The sequence below is a fragment of the Malus domestica genome, chromosome 07, assembly GCF_042453785.1.
Source record: "Malus domestica chromosome 07, GDT2T_hap1".
In the NCBI taxonomy this organism is placed as follows: domain Eukaryota; kingdom Viridiplantae; phylum Streptophyta; class Magnoliopsida; order Rosales; family Rosaceae; genus Malus; species Malus domestica.
The window spans coordinates 36,619,776-36,635,815 of record NC_091667.1 but is presented as its reverse complement, the minus strand read 5'-3'; the positions used below and the strand labels follow the sequence as shown (position 1 = coordinate 36,635,815).

Below are 16,040 nucleotides of genomic sequence, written 5' to 3'. Positions count from 1 at the left end.
GGCATGCTGCAATTTGCGTTAATTGCTCAAATCTCGTTATCATGTTTAATTTGAACAATCATATTCGCTTCTTCTTCTTCATTGAGTGTTAACTAAATTGATGATGTTTTCCTAACAAATTTGTTAGGTATGAAACACTATATATGGACAAAAAAATTCAGTGTATTACTAGGAACACGACCCTTGGAAAAGAAAAAAAAACTTCCAACCATTTGTATTGTGAGTCTATGACACTTGGTGTACATGGCCGTATTGTAAGCACACTAAAAAAATCTCCATATATATGATCATTTCTGATGGATGAGGATCCTCTCTGAATCCTCTTTGTGGAGATCTTAGGAATCCTCACATTATAGTTGTTCATCGTACATCGTGCGGTCAGTTTCGTCACGTACTATTTGAGTTTAATTTTAAATTAAAAAATTCAAATAATTTATGACCGCACAATGTACAATGAATGACTAAGATGTGAAAATTCCTAGGATTCCCACCATTTGGATCGGATGGGATCCAAATCCATTTATGACATCATATAGATATTAATTAAGGAAAACTAATGATAATGACTTGAAAACTTTGAGTTTTAATGATAAGGACAAAATAAAAGGTAAAATGAATTGTACCATGATTGACCTTTTAGTGTAAAAATATGATTTTTCGTTAAAGTTTCATATTAATTAATAATTGAATAATGGTCATGCAGTTTAAAAAGCGGTATTTCTCTTCTTATGATGGATTAGGACACAACACTAACTTTTACAAGTCCTCCTCTAATTACGGTTCCCTGTTAATTAATAATTGAATAATTGAAGTTCCCTATTAATTAATAATTGAATAATGGCTCTTCGCCCTCTGGATTAATAATTGATGGATTAGGATACAACACTAATTTTTCGTTAAAATTCCTTATTAATTAATAATTGAATAATGGCTCTTCGTCTTTGGGCTTGTCCAATTCAACCTTGATCTGACTTCTCAATCTCAACAAGTTGAAATATATGGATTTGGATCCTCGCCAGATCTCTTCCCTGAGGATTCTATTCAAATCCGAAATATATGGCATGCTGACATAAGCTTCAAACTTATCTAGAAATATAGCGCTGCGTAATTAAAGATTATAATCCAAGTTTAATTGATCAACATAATATTAATAAACAGTAAAAATTTTGTGATTGCATGGAATGAAAAAACATGAGAGAACATTGTATAGTGAAGATATTAAGCGCACATGTTTCATGAAGCACACTAATTATTACTTAGCATAGCTTGATTAACCCTCACCAGTTAATTAAATAATTTATTTTTATTTTTATTACATATAATCGCCACCTGCGCTTTTATTTAGCTCTCTCTCTATATATATCCGTCCTCAACTCCTGCGAACTGCATCAGTTATAAACAGAAATATAGAGACCAAATAATAGTTACACAACTCCTGTGAATCCGTGATCATCACTAGTAGTAATAACAGATACAGCTATAAGACGATCGATCGGTAAGCAGCCATCAATATCGTCGTCGATCAACATGAGTATTTTAATTAGCTTGCAACTTGTAGTCGGCTTGCTATTGTCTACGGTTGGCATCTTCCATTGCCAAGCTTTGTCTCCTCGTTACACTTTTGTGGTAATTACCTAGCTCATTATTTCCTTAATCTTGGTGCAGTTCAGTTCTAAATTCTGATGCATATGTATGAATTGCATGCATCATGCATGCATGCCTATAGTTATACATACATACATACATATATATATATATATATACAGTGGCGAAGCCACAACAGGGCAAGGAGGGGCGGCTGCCCCTCCGATCGTCGGAAATTCACATGCAGAGCAAGGAATCCACCCCTTCGGTCGTCAAAAAGCCACATAAAGAGCCATGGTGTCGGCGGGCTGCCTATTGCAGAGGAGGGCAACTCCTGCACGAGGAAGAAGAAAAGAAAAGAAAAGTTGTTTTAAAAATATCTTTAATCGGACGACGTCGTTTAAGCATTCCTTTTAAATGAAACATTGCGATTTGTTATTTTTTCTTCTATCATTCTTTTGTTGCTTTTCTCCATTTTTCCTTTCCCCTTTTTTTTTTCCTTCTATCTTTTTTCCGTTTGACTTGGTTCCTTTGCTTTTGGTTAAATGGTTTGGCTTGGTCTCTCCTTCTTTTGGTTTGATCTTCTAATTGGTCCCTAATTACACTTTAAAAACATAAGTGCTTCAATAAAATATTTTAGATAAACCATACCCACAAAATACCACATAAAATAAGATTTTCAATACTAAAATTACCTTAATGTTGTTAATACAATATGGAGGAGGTTATTTCATACTCAAATTTATGTTTTTTTTTCTTCTAGCCATCACTACTTTCAATGAATTTTCACTTTGAGGACTTGTTTCATGTTTTAAATAATATGAAAACTAATGGAAATGATTTGAAAAAATTTGAGTTTTAACCAAAAGAACAAAAATGTGTTGTAAATGAATAGTATTAAGAGTGACTTTTAAAAGTAAAAATGTCTCTAACGTTAAAAGTGAACAGTATCATAAGTATTTCGTTAAGACTCCCTAATTTAAATCCATATGGGCTCCTACCTAGATCTCGCCTAGGCACCTAGCTGCTAAGTTCTAGTACACTGTTTGATTAGCGCTTAACATTTTTTAGGATCTAATCCTAGCCAATTTAAGCTTTTTACATTGGCTTTAATATTTTTGCTTACAAACGCTTTGGTGAAGAGACTATTTTCTACTATAAATATTGACTCAAAACTTTGCACTCTCCAATGTGAAAGCAACTGCTTCAATTAAACATTGCACTCTTTTGAATTTCGCCCCTCCCTTCGACAAATCATGGTTTCGCCACTATGTGTGTGTATATATATATATATATCTGTGTGTGTGGGATATATATGTATATACACTTTATAAACGATGCTCATGCATGTATGCTGATTTCAAAAATATTAATGAACTCATATCTTGTGTTTGTCGTTCAGTTTTAAATTCTGATGCATGTGTATGAATTGCATGCATGCATGCATGGCTATAATTACACATATATTATGCATGCATGCATCATGTATGCTGATTTAAAAAATATTAATGAATTGATGATATCTTTTGTTTGTTTGCAAAAATTAATTGTAGGTTGAAGAAACTTCATACAAACGACTGTGTAGCACAAAGAACATCTTGACTGTAAACGGCCAGTTTCCGGGACCAACATTGTATGCTCGTGCTGGAGATACTGTCATAGTGGATGTCTATAACAAGGGCAATCGTAACATTACCCTCCATTGGTAATTCATCAACTTTATACAGTGCATGTAATCTCATGCAGCTTTTAGTTACTTTCATGACACCAGTACAATTCTAATCCATCTATATTTCAGGCATGGAGTTAAGCAACCGAGGAACCCATGGTCAGACGGTCCTAATTACATCACGCAATGTCCTATTCAACCAGGAGCTAGGTTTACCCAAACCATTATATTTTCCTCAGAGGAAGGGACCCTATGGTGGCATGCTCACAGTGAGTGGGATCGAGCCACCGTCCACGGTGCTATAGTCATATACCCCAAGAAGGGAGCCACTTACCCTTTTACCAAGCCTCACGCAGAATTACCAATCATCTTGGGTATGCAAATCAATTCAATCTTCCAAAACCGCTTATAGGATAGCTAGCGCTTTTAAATAATTAAAAACTCTTGTGACAATGTTGGTTGCTAAAGTTAAAAAGGTTTATTTTTTTGGAATTTTTTTACTTGTATTTTTATTAATTAAAAATTTCGATGTGTTCTATTCTAATGAAAGGATTTCTCGTAAAAGAGCTTATATATGAATATAAGTGATTTCTATATAAACATTTCCAAATTACGATCCTTATTGTTCTGCAAATCGTTATATTTGAAAATTGTAGGAGAATGGTGGAAGGAAGATATTGGACAAATTTACGATGAAACGATTCAAAGTGGTGGGGACCCTAATAATTCAGATGCTTACCTCATCAATGGTCAACCCGGCGATCTCTATCCTTGCTCAAAACCAGACACATTCAAGCTCATAGTTGATTACGGCAAAACCTACCTGCTCAGACTAATCAACTCTGCCGTGCAGGAGATGATGTTTTTCGCCATTGCCAATCACAACGTCACGGTTGTAGGCTCAGATGCTAGCTATACCAAGCCATTTTCAACAGATTATGTAACCATATCTCCAGGGCAAACTATTGATCTCTTGTTAAATGCCGACCAAAGCCCCAACAACTACTACATTGCTGCTAAAGCCTATGTTGCCGGGGCTAGAATTCCCTACGACAACACAACCACCACCGCATTACTCCGATACAACAGAAATTCTAGTTCAACCCCTACTTCGTTGCCTAATCTTCCTTCCCATAACGACACCAACGCATCAGTTCACTTTACCAGTAAACTCAAAAGCTTGGCTGATAAAAACCACCCTGTTGACGTGCCACACAAGATAACAACTCCTTTGTTTTTTACACTATCCATCAACACACTACCCTGCCCGAGCAATTCATGTACTGGGCCTAATGGGACACGTTTTGCCACCAGTATCAACAACATTAGCTTTGTCGACCCTACCATTGACATATTGCAAGCTTACTATTTCCATGTTAATGGGGCATTTGGAACTCGCTTTCCAAATTTCCCGCCCTTGCTGTTTAATTTTACAGCTCAGGACTTGCCGTTGTACCTACAGACGCCGAAGCAAGCGACGGAGGTGAAGATACTGGAGTACAACTCAACTGTGGAAATTGTGTTTCAGGGGACAAATTTGGTGGGAGGAGATGACCATCCGATGCATCTCCACGGATTCAGTTTCTACGTTGTGGGACGGGGGCTTGGGAATTTTGACAAGGACAAGGACCCTTTGACGTATAATCTTGTTGATCCTCCTCTTCAAAACACCATCGCTGTCCCTATAAATGGTTGGACTACCATTAGATTCAAGGCAGACAATCCTGGTACGTAATTAATGAAGACATTCATCATCTCTAGTGCATATATTATCTTAAGGGGCCGTTTGATAATAACCATATCAATTTCCAGTTTCCAGTTTTAGTTAACAGCCCTATATATTAATGAATGATAATTAGATCGTGTAAATTGTTGTTCTTCTTCTTGTTGTGCGTAGGCGTTTGGTTTATGCACTGTCATCTGGATCGACATATGTCATGGGGCATGGACATGACGTTCATAGTGAAAAATGGAAAGGGCCCAGGAGCGCAAATGTTACCTCCGCCACAAGGAATGCCTCCATGTTAACAATTGTTATAAAGCTTTCGAGTTGGATTCTGTTGGAAATTTAATTATTAAAAATTATTATTATTTATGATTTCTTGTGGGCTAAGGATATTATAGTTTCTTACCCGTTAAGGCTTGAGTTTGCTTTAGTTTTCACTATATATATATGGTAATGTTTATATAGGCAGCTTCAGTTTGTAGCCATCTCGGCAACCTTAATTATTTGTTTTCTGTTTAATAAAATAGTGTTCATAGTTTATCTTCCGTTGGTTTGTAGTACTCTATTGTTGAACTTGTTAATGGCAATAAAATTGGACTACATGTAGTCAGTCCTTTCAATACCATTTTGTACTAGGAACTCTGACTGGCAGTGGCCGTGGCCAGGATATAAATGTCATAAAAATTTACCTGGTTTTGTCTTGTCACCAACTTGGTGGCCGTCGACGACTCAAGAACAAGATGAAAATTTTCCATCAAAGAAATGACGATAATGCGCATTATATTAGCACTAAAATTAAAATGGAAAAATTAGTATCCGGTCCCTAGTTTTTAGGGTTCATTGACTAAGACCTTATTAGTTCTCAAATTTTGATTCAAGTCCTTAGCATTAATATGATAATAATTTTTTAATATAAAAATTAGTAATTAATTTAGGGTTTAATACTCACACCTCTATTAAACTTCTAATGAATTTTCAATTCAAACATTTCCAAAATAATAAAAAATTAAATTAAATTAAGTTTGTACCTATTAGTTTTTTTTTTATATAAAAAGATTCTCAATTTTTTAATCTTAAATGTACCCATTCATATAATTTTTCAATTTTTTTAATCTTAAATGTACCCATTCTCAAATATATCAATTTGTTATATGTAAAATGTACCCTTTTTTTAATAAAAAATCCATTCAAATTTTTTAATTCATGTTTAAACTTATATTGGTACATTCTTTTTCATTGATTTGAGAATGTATCCATGTTTTGGTACAATAACTTTTTTTGTTAATTTTGGTTAATGTACCCATACATATATGCACACACACACACACAATATAATAGAGAGTATAATTTATATTTTATTATTTTTAATCCCATAAATTATAGGTTTTATTTAAAATCTCATTAATATAAACAATTACAAATTTCAATTTTTAATTTTTAATTAAAAAAATATAGTAACTTACATTATTACATTAATGTCAGGGACCTCAATCAAAAACTAAAAACTAACAAGGTTTCAATCAAAGAATATTGATAGCTAGGGACCGCATCTAAAGTGTCCCAATTAAAATTTACTTTGCCTTATTTTCAAAGATTGGTTCAACTTTCAAATATACATGGTTCATGAAAAAAAAAAACAAAGCTGACAGCCACAGCCCATACGCAATGGATTATCTAAAACAATTCTAGTAGTAAGCTCATTCTATACTCTGAAGTTTTAACCATTAGATCGTTGGCCAAAACATATACTTTCAATAGTTCCCTCGTACCGCCGAGGTTCTCCAATTAAAAAAAAAAAAAAAAAAAAAAAAAAAAAAAAAAAAAGCTTAGGAAGAATGTGTGCTGCCCTGCCACACAACCTCCTCAATTCCCTTGCCACTTCTTCCATCGCAGGCCTTTCGGCACTACTCAACTTGAGGCAACTCTTTGCAAGCTCCGCAACAGCTCTGAGTTGCTCTCTGTTACCCTCGTTTACTAGTTGTGGCACAACGATCTGAAATATGTCGTTTTGTTCTACAGAAGAAACGAAATGGGATGTTATGATTCTTCGATTTTCTGGTCTGTTGAAGGACAATGGCATCTCTCCCGTCAAAAGTTATAACAAGACGACTCCAAAGCTATAGACATCACTCTATCTGTCAACTGGCCTGTTTGGAGATATTCGGGGTCTAGATAACCAACCGTCTGCTGTACCAATGTGTTCATCTGGGATTCATTACTAGGGACCCGGACCAACCTTGAAGATCCGAAACCGAAGACCTTGGCCACAAAACAATCGCTTAATAATATGTTGGAAGAGTTGACATTTCCATGAATGATCATTGGTTTTGATGTCTCTGCTGCAGAATGCAGATAAGCAAGAGCAGCTGCAGATTCTGAGGCTATCTTTAAAAGAATATGCCAAGACAATGCTTTTTTCCCATTAACATGATGAATGTAGTCGAACAAGGTCCCGTTGCGGGCGAGTACATAGACCAACATGGGTGCTTCAGTCTCTAAACAGTAGCCCAAGAGCTTCACCACATTTTCATGGTTGATTTTGGTATGAGTGACAACCTCATTTATAAAACGCCCGATTTGGCCCTCCTCCACTACTGTTTCCGTTATGGCCACAATCGCACCGTTTGACAGAAGTCCTTTGTGAACCTTTCCACTCTCTACTGGACTAAAAGTGTGAATCTGGTTGTAATAGTCAGCGGCCACCTTTAGCTCTTCGGACGTAAAAATTTTTGGGCTTCCATGTGAAGAAATGTGCTGCTCTAATAATAGACCTCCATTTTTCTGGAAGAACTTGGCTTTGAGATTAATGAACTTATGTTTCTTCACACTGAGATAAACCCCAGAGATCCCAAACATAAGAAATGCGCAAAGAAGTCCAAGACCTGCAAGGTTACATTTAATTATATATTTATATACACGATATATGCAGTATCTTGTTAGCTGAGACCCTAAGGACTTGTTTGGTATTGTGTTAAAAAAAATTCATAATTTTTCAAAAGATTTCTTAAGAACATCATTTAAAGACAATTTTTTAAGATTTAAAAACTTGTTTAATATGGGATTTTTTTAATTAATAATTAAAAGAAAAGGAAAAATATCCTAGGGCAACTCCACATGGCTCAGGAATTACTACTAAGTTCAATTGAACAGACATAAAGATCAGAAGAGAAATGGGAGACAAAGAGGAGAAATATTCGGAGGGAAGGAGGAAGGTAGGAGAGAGAAAATAATAGGTTTGGAGTTTAAAAAGAACAAGAGGTTGTAAATGCTTTTAAAATGGCTAAAAACACTTTTGGTGAAAATATTTTTGAAACTAATCTTTGGTAAAAATACAAGTAAATTATGGAAAAACACTTGAAGTGCTTCCTAGAAGAATTACACTTCAAGTGCTTATGAAACCCAACAAAGTTTCGTTTAAAAATGTTTTTAGTCATTTTGAAATAATTTCCAAATAAGTCATAATGCTACACTTATCACATATTTGTACTGTCTCTCTAATAGAAGAAGAGCCCACAACACATGTGGGTCTCATTTCTATTAGAGAGATGATATATATATAGTAAGTGTATCATTTTTTTTAATGTTTATGGAAGTATGCTAATTTTTAAGTTAATTTTGAATTCAATTTTTCAAAACAGTCATACCAAATAATCGTTCAAAATGCAAAACTCAAAAAAAAAAATTTAAGTACAAAATTTTTTATTCAAGTAAAATATCAAACAATCCATAAATGTTTACATTTAATTTACAGGGAGCATAGCAATTATCAAGTAATAAACACTAGAGAGTAGAGAGGATTACGTACCTAAGGTGAGCTTTATCGGAAAGACACTGATGTGTGGAACTGGGATGTAACCTGTACCAGTTTTCCTATGGCAAATATATTCCTGGGTTTTGGTTGACAATGAAAAGCCACTTAAATCTTCGACTTTGTACAGAGTATTGGTTGTAGTTGAGATTTCAAACCATGAGCGACTGTTACTCCTACCGATACTCTTTTGAAGGCTAACACATGGACAACACAAGTCAGACAACATACTCTCAACACGCCTTCTTATGTGTGACGTATTTTTAGGCTTACCAAGTGAACAACATAAATTCGATGACATAGAGCACGTGTGCCCACTGGACTTCAAACGCGGGACAACCTGCTCTGCTATTATAAAAAAAGTTGAAGTTCCGTCATAAAACCACTTAACAATATTAGAAGTAACCCAACTACTTATAAGTATATGCAAAATCCTTTTTTTTTCCGACGTGACATTGATACTCTCATCAGATGCATCCATGTACGGGAGCGTGTATTGGAAGTACACGTTCTGTCGCGTGCTGGTGATGTTTGTTACTGTCAACGGAGGACAGATCAGCCTGGACTTGGATGCTGTGGCACCCAATCCCGTAACAAACCAGAAAATAAAAGTAGCCGCAACAGTTATGTTTCCAGTACTCACTGCCTCAGGCACCAGAGACTTAACATTGCCTTCCCCTTTGGGAGTGGAAGAATTGCAACAACCCATGCGCATGATTGTGAACTTGTTTGCAGTGTCGGAGATTGCATGCGGTGTGGCAGTCAAGTACTCGGTCTCAGAGGTAGTGTTGTGGGTGCCAGGACCAAAGCGCAACATTAATAGTGCTGCTCCAGTTTTAGTGGTGTTGCAGCTATTAGCAGAAACTTCGTTGTTTACGCATACCTCAAGTTCACCTTTTCCCACTGAGAATCGTCTTGGATTTGGTAGGATAAAAGAACATGATCCTTGGGAACTCGCAGACCAGTATTCGACCACAGAACATGATACTTTTCCTTTCTGGAAGCTGGGCTTGGCGTCGGCTTCTGATAATGCTGCCAACAAAAACAATGAAGGGAAAGCTAAAGTAAACCAACAGAGTTTGCGCATCCTTTCCATCTTAATTATCTTCCCTTCCTCAAGTTATTCTCAACAGCAACGTGGTTGTAATTTGTAAGACTTATAACTTGACTTGGGATTAGCTCATTCCCAATTCTGATCAGCTCCTACCTAAAATTTTGGTTTATAGAACAACTTTGAGGGAACATCAATCTCTATGTGTTTAACAAAATCAACCTGCCCTCCTTCTGCGTTCCTTCCTTTAACGCGGCATTGAATTTGAATCGCTAGTTTTTTAATTCGGGGGTCAATGGTTTAGAGTGACCAGAATACACTTGTTCCCTCTTGGTTTCTTCCTTGAAAAATGGAGGCATATAATATGTTGATAGAGATCTGATATATCGTAAGTGACATATATGTTTCAACATCTTTATATTATATATATATATATACTGAGAAATATAATACACATTCCAAAATTGACAACCAAATAAAACTCCAATTTATTTACAATCAGGTGAGAGTGGTTCGTTAAATTAGTAAATACATATATCGTAAGTGACGTATATGGAGGAAAGAAATGCAACAAAATTACAAAGAAAATTTCCCAAAATCGGGAAGGGGAACTTCTACTTTTTGGGATGGTGTGCTTTGCAATTTTATAATAAAAAATAATAATATTTTAATAAAATTGACTATTCTATTTTTTGGTAGGGGTGGAGATGCATGTGATATATTACTGTTCATTGGGGTTTATCAATATTCACTGAGTGGATAAATGCGTTGGGTGAAGAGTTTGATCTTCGTATACCATGAACTGAAGCTGTTGTTGGCTTGCAATAAGACTTTGTTGGTGACTATAACTCTTATTAGGCATAAATGATCCCCTAGTTGAGTTGTAAAGCTTGAGGGTTTTTTATTATTTGCGAATGCTAGGAGTTCACATGTACAAGTTGTACCATTCATCTTCTAGTTGGTGGAACGAATTGTGAGTTGCTTTTATCACTTGGTTGGTGGTACGAATGTGAATTCCTTCATCACCTTTCATCACATTTCATCACCTGGTTGGTGACACGAAGATGAGTTCCTTCTTCACCTGGTTGGTGGCATGAGTGACAAGTTGCCAAATAATATTAGAGTACGGGTTGTACATTTCATCACCTAGTTGGTGGCATGAAGGAGAGTACGGGTTGTACATTTCATCACTTGGCTGGTGGCATGAATATGAGTTCCTTCTTCATATTTCATCACCTGGTTGGTGGCACGAATGTGAGTTTCTTCTTCACCTGGTTGGTGATAAGAGTGGCAAGTTGCCAAATAATATTAGAGTACGGGTTGTACATTTCATCACCTGGTTAGTGGCATGAAAGAGAGTATGGGTTGTACATTTCATCACCTGGTTGGTGGCATGAAGATGAGTTCATTTTTCACATTTCATCACCTGGTTGGTGGCACGAATGTGAGTTCATTCTTCACCTAGTTGGTGAGAATAAGGGTAAGGTGTCGAGGCACATTGTAGCAAGTGTCGAATGACACAAAGTATGTTGAACCCTTTCGAAGCACATTTGGCTTATGTATGAATGTGTTAGAATGTATGAAGTTTATGTATGAGTGTATTAGAATGTATGATGTTTATGTATGAATATGTTGGAATGTATAATGTTTATGTTGATTGACATGAGTGATGTTTATGAATGTTTTGCTATGCATAAAGGGATCCATGCTTTCGATATGTGAATCATGTTGGTTGTAACACTTAGTATCACATACTTTGTGTCAAAGTACACATGTTGAAGCTCTGAGTAGATCAACGTAGACCAAGTGTTCCAGTGCTAGGAATGCAAAAGACTCAGAAGAAGTTGTTTGAATTCCCTCTTCTTTAAATATTTGCCGAATGACTTATGTGACAAAAGATCTCAAGCGGTTAAAGGTCAAAACATTTGTAATGTGTATGCCTTCTTATAATAGCATTTCATTCAGTACTTAGTCCTCCACTTTGAAAGAGTGAGGCTTGGCCTTATGGTCATAATAGTCGACGGTACATTCACCCCTGGTTGTCTTGATACGAACTTTTATCCCTTTTGCTGTAATGGGCTTACTGAGAGTAAAAAGCATTCCTCTTACCAAGAGACAAATACGTTTGGTGACTTAGCAAGTAGCTAAATGAAGCAAGAGATGATGCAATGGGTGTCTGAATGGCCAAGATCTCCTCACTTGGTATAACTTGACTTCCACTTCCCACTTGTTGATAGGGGTTAACCATAAGGGGGTTCCCTTGGTATGTCCTTGCTTTGGCGAAGACGTGGTTGTAAGCATATGCCATCACCTCAGAGTAAGTCTTCCAAGTGTTGGCATTGATCATGTACTTGAAGAAACAATCACGTAAGCCTGCCGTGAAGGCTTTGAGGGCGGTATTGTCATCTGCCTCAGCGTAGCGAGAATACTCATGGTTGAAGCGACCAGTATACTCTCGTAATGACTCGTCTGGTTTCTGGTGAACAATGTACAAGTCATCTGCAGAATGTAAGCGATCGTTCTGGAATATGTGTTGAGAGACAAACAGTTTCCTTAATTCCTTAAATGAGTCTAGTGTCTCGGGTGGAAGACGACAATACCAGTTTAGAGCTCCGCCAGAAAGGGTGGAATGGAAGATAAGATATCGCTCTTCGTCGGTGTGCATCTGATATGCCATGGTGGACTCAAAGAGGTTAATGTGTTCAATCGGGTCCTCCATTTCAGTATAGAGAGTATAGAGTTATAAACCAATCTTTTGTTTTTTCTTCGCTTGAAGGGAGGTGTCGATGATCCTCCTTGTGAGAGGGCCAGACCTGGGTTGGTTCCAGTCAGGTATCTCGGCCTGACGTTCGGCCTTCAACTTGTTTACTTTCTCAAGGAGTTGTAGGACAAGGGGGTCTTGAGTGTAGTTATGTACCACTGGAATTTTCTTCCGTAAGTCTCCATCGCCTCTTGGAAGTAGGAAAGTTTGAGCAAGAACATGTGGTTTTTCCTTGGACTCGTTGTACTAACTTCTAGGGTGAGTCTGTCGGAATACATCCAAGTCCCATGTACCTTCATGTTCCTCTGGGACCTGTTGTTCCTTCCCTAGATTGGCAGCCTGCCTAGGCCGTGGTAGATGACCGAGTATCTCAGAAACCCTTGGGTCATTAATCTTTGAGCTTATGTGAATGGAGTTCTCTCGACGTTGCTTCAGGAAGTCTTGACAATCGTGATAAACAGCTTTCGATCCTTCCGCTCATTCTGCAAGGAGGTGTCTTACTCCACTTCTCCTGCTTCGGGTTGAAGCAACTGTGTTGAAAGAAGTCTCATGTTGATTATCAGATCGATGGGTAACTCGCTCCCTATCAGGGATATCTATGTCGAAGGCAGGTGACACTCCGTGTTGGGGGACACCCAGTTGATGGTTAACTTCTACGGGGGCAACGAGCTCATGTGTTTGAGCATGCCTAGCTTCATGGAATGTCTCGAAGAGCTTCTCATATTGCTCCTGAAGGACCTCATTCTTCATTGCTATCTTGTTGTTCTGAGCTTCTAGCTTATTGACTTTAGCTTGAAGAGCAACCATTTTTCCTTCATTCTTTCGTTGCTTCGCACTAGGTGCAAGAGGGATGTCATTCTATGTATTGTGGCTTCCTTCGCTTCCTATGTTGGAGAGGGATGCCTGGTCAAAAGAGAATGTACGAATGATGGAAACCAACTTGACAAAGTTGAATAGAGTGGGAATAAGTGTCGTTACCATAGACGACGTCAAATGTTGATGCACAAAATCAATGAAGATTTTGGTACAACAGAAAGTGTCAAGTTTGTGACATTTGCTAGATTGCTCCGGTCACTAGCGTGGATAAGTATGTAAATGGATAGAGACAGGGAAGCAAACACAAGATGTACGTGGTTCACCCAGATTGACTACATCCACGAAATAAATGAGTTCTCATTAATTGTGAAGGGTTTACACAAGTACATAGATTCAAGCTCTTCTTTAGTGAGTATTAGTGAATGATTTAATACAAATGACATTAGGCAATATTGTGGGAGAATGATCTCCTTTTATAGAAGAGAGTTTCTAACTTTGTTCTGACATTGACACGTGTCGTGTTGTGATTGACTTCTGATGTTGACATGTGTTGCGCTATGATTGGCTTTTGATGTCGACACGTGTTGCGCTGTGATTGATCTCCTGGTTGGAGGGAAACTCTTTTGGGTCATTGACGGTATAATATTGACCGGTAATCGGTAGTTTCGAGATTGATCAAGTATGCTACAAACAAAATGAAAGCCTAAAGTAAACCAACAGAGTTTGCGCATCCTTTCCATCTTAATTATCTTCCCTTCCTCAACTTATTCTCAACAGAAACGTGGTTGTAATTCTAAGACTTATAACTTGACTTGGGATTAGCTCATTCCCAATTCTGATCAGCTCCTACCTAAAATTTTGGTTTACAGAACAACTTTGAGGGAACATCAATGTCTATGAGTTTAACAAAATCAACCTGCCCTCCTTCTGCGTTCCTTCCTTTAACGCGGCATTGAATTTGAATCGCTAGTTTTTTAATTCGGAGGTCAATGGTTTAGAGTGACCAGAATACACTTGTTCCCTCTTGGTTTCTTCCTTGAAATATGGAGGTATATAATATGTTGATAGAGATCTGATATATCGTAAGTGACGTATATGTTTCAACATCGTTTATATTATACATATATACTGAGAAATATAACACACATTCCAAAATTGACAACCAAATAAAAATCCAATTTATTTACAATCAGGTGAGAGTGGTTCGTTAAATTAGTAAATAATTAACAAGATCTTATCAGAATCTAATCCATTAACGTGGAGAAAATCCCCCAACAGTGACAGCAATGGTTAACTTTTGGCTCTGTATGTCCTCAAGTATGTATGCATAATGCATTCCTCTTCTGTTGCCTTCCGGTGGGGTGGAAACCACACATCCAGAATGATCCACGTCAAGCGGGAAGCTTAAGCTCCTCGTGCTCCTTCCAGCTGAAGAAAAAGCAGACAAGCTTGTTATTAGGATACAGCATCATCTACCAAAGTTGATGATTCGGTATCATAATTTGTGTCAACATCGAATTAGTGTCATAATTTGTTACACCACAGCGTATGGAAATATGTTACAAGACCAAAGCCATTGCTCCGTATTCATATTTCTCGTTTCGACGCACAGTATGATACAAACTACTCTTATGGGGAGACGAGAGAGTCGAGCAAAGTTACCTCTTGATATAGTAGTAGAAAAAATCAGCATAAAGAGCAGTCTGAACTAGGCCTGAAATCCAAGCTGTGCGTTGGGCATTTTACAACAAATTAGTTATATCACTGTGGCTGAAAATGCACTCAATGATTATTAAGTGCAAGCTATATACAAAGAGAACTTACGTATCCAGCGAACTCTGTGGAGGTCAGTGAAGAAACGGTAAATCCAGTTGACAAGATATAAAGAACGATAAGCACTGCACAATGTTACCAAACAAAAATAACACCACAGATAATCACATGAGCAGAAATCCAAGAATAATGAGCAAATGCATTGATGCCTCGGCGGAGTTGGAACATACCCGAGAAGGAAAACGTAATTTCCAGTAAGTTGTCAATGTTTCTTGACCTCTGCAGTAATACCAACTGTGGTAAGATTGCCACAGCTTCAAGATATATTGAAAATGCCCACAGAACCTATTACAATAGATCAAGCTCTAATCAGACGGGTGTAAAAAGAAGCATCATCGTACAAAACTGGTACCTTAAGGCAAAAGAAAGGGCAAGATAAATGCAATGTACCTCAATTACAGTAAAAGCGCGCGGAATCAGAAGAGCCAGCCCCAAGGATAAAAGTATGAGATAGTAATGTCTGAAAGTATCTTGATCCTTGTTGTAGGTTTGCTTCACTACTTTATGGTACCTCATGTGCCAGACCGTGGCAAAAGAAGTTCCGATAAATCCGATGGTTAATATTGCATTAAGCTTCATTATATTGGAAACGAGCGGAGCAAGTCTATTATGTTGTCATGGAAAGTGGTTGATAGGGCGAATGATATGAAGGTGCATTGAATGATTTATGTCGAGTACGAAAGGCAATAGGGGAGAACTAATAGTTGTGATGGGATTATACAGAAAACATTAGTTATGAAAACCAATAATATGGACAAGTCATGAATTTCTGCATTCTTCCGTCTTTCTCAT

General features: G+C 37.2%; 2 protein-coding genes and 1 pseudogene across 3 annotated transcripts; 1 reads left to right on the top strand and 2 right to left on the bottom strand.

Moving 5' to 3' along the window:
* Positions 1–1,401: 1,401 nt before the first annotated feature.
* LOC103420805 (laccase-15-like) lies at positions 1,402–5,524 on the top strand. Its single transcript, XM_070825549.1, has 5 exons — positions 1,402–1,626; positions 3,138–3,289; positions 3,383–3,627; positions 3,910–4,980; positions 5,151–5,524. Exons 1-5 carry the CDS (start codon positions 1,528–1,530, stop codon positions 5,279–5,281), a joined length of 1,698 nt encoding a protein of 565 aa, XP_070681650.1. The 5' UTR covers positions 1,402–1,527; the 3' UTR covers positions 5,282–5,524.
* A 1,405-nt stretch (positions 5,525–6,929) lies between these two features.
* LOC108173675 (wall-associated receptor kinase 17-like) lies at positions 6,930–10,014 on the bottom strand. 2 transcript variants are annotated; one of them, XM_070825548.1, is made up of 3 exons: positions 9,061–9,186; positions 8,785–8,984; positions 6,930–7,861 (listed from the first exon to the last, which is right to left on the bottom strand). In XM_070825548.1, the coding sequence occupies exons 1-3, from the start codon at positions 9,072–9,074 to the stop codon at positions 7,068–7,070; spliced, it is 1,008 nt and encodes a 335-aa protein (XP_070681649.1). In that variant the 5' UTR covers positions 9,075–9,186; the 3' UTR covers positions 6,930–7,067. The 2 variants fall into 2 exon arrangements, with proteins under 2 accessions (XP_070681649.1, XP_017188687.3); XM_017333198.3 differs by having other exon boundaries at positions 8,785–10,014.
* Positions 10,015–14,570: 4,556 nt separating this feature from the next.
* On the bottom strand, positions 14,571–16,023 carry LOC103410404 (ER lumen protein-retaining receptor-like; annotated as a pseudogene).
* Positions 16,024–16,040: the final 17 nt, after the last annotated feature.

Coding starts and splice junctions, on each gene's coding strand:
- LOC103420805 (XM_070825549.1), top strand. CDS start 1,528: ATGAGTATTTTAATTAGCTTGCAACTTGTAGTCGGCTTGCTATTGTCT. Junction 3,290..3,382: donor CGTAACATTACCCTCCATTG/GTAATTCATCAA, acceptor TCTATATTTCAG/GCATGGAGTTAAGCAACCGA. Junction 4,981..5,150: donor ATTCAAGGCAGACAATCCTG/GTACGTAATTAA, acceptor TGTTGTGCGTAG/GCGTTTGGTTTATGCACTGT.
- LOC108173675 (XM_017333198.3), bottom strand. CDS start 9,883: ATGGAAAGGATGCGCAAACTCTGTTGGTTTACTTTAGCTTTCCCTTCA. Junction 7,862..8,784: donor TCCGATAAAGCTCACCTTAG/GTACGTAATCCT, acceptor GTAACCTTGCAG/GTCTTGGACTTCTTTGCGCA.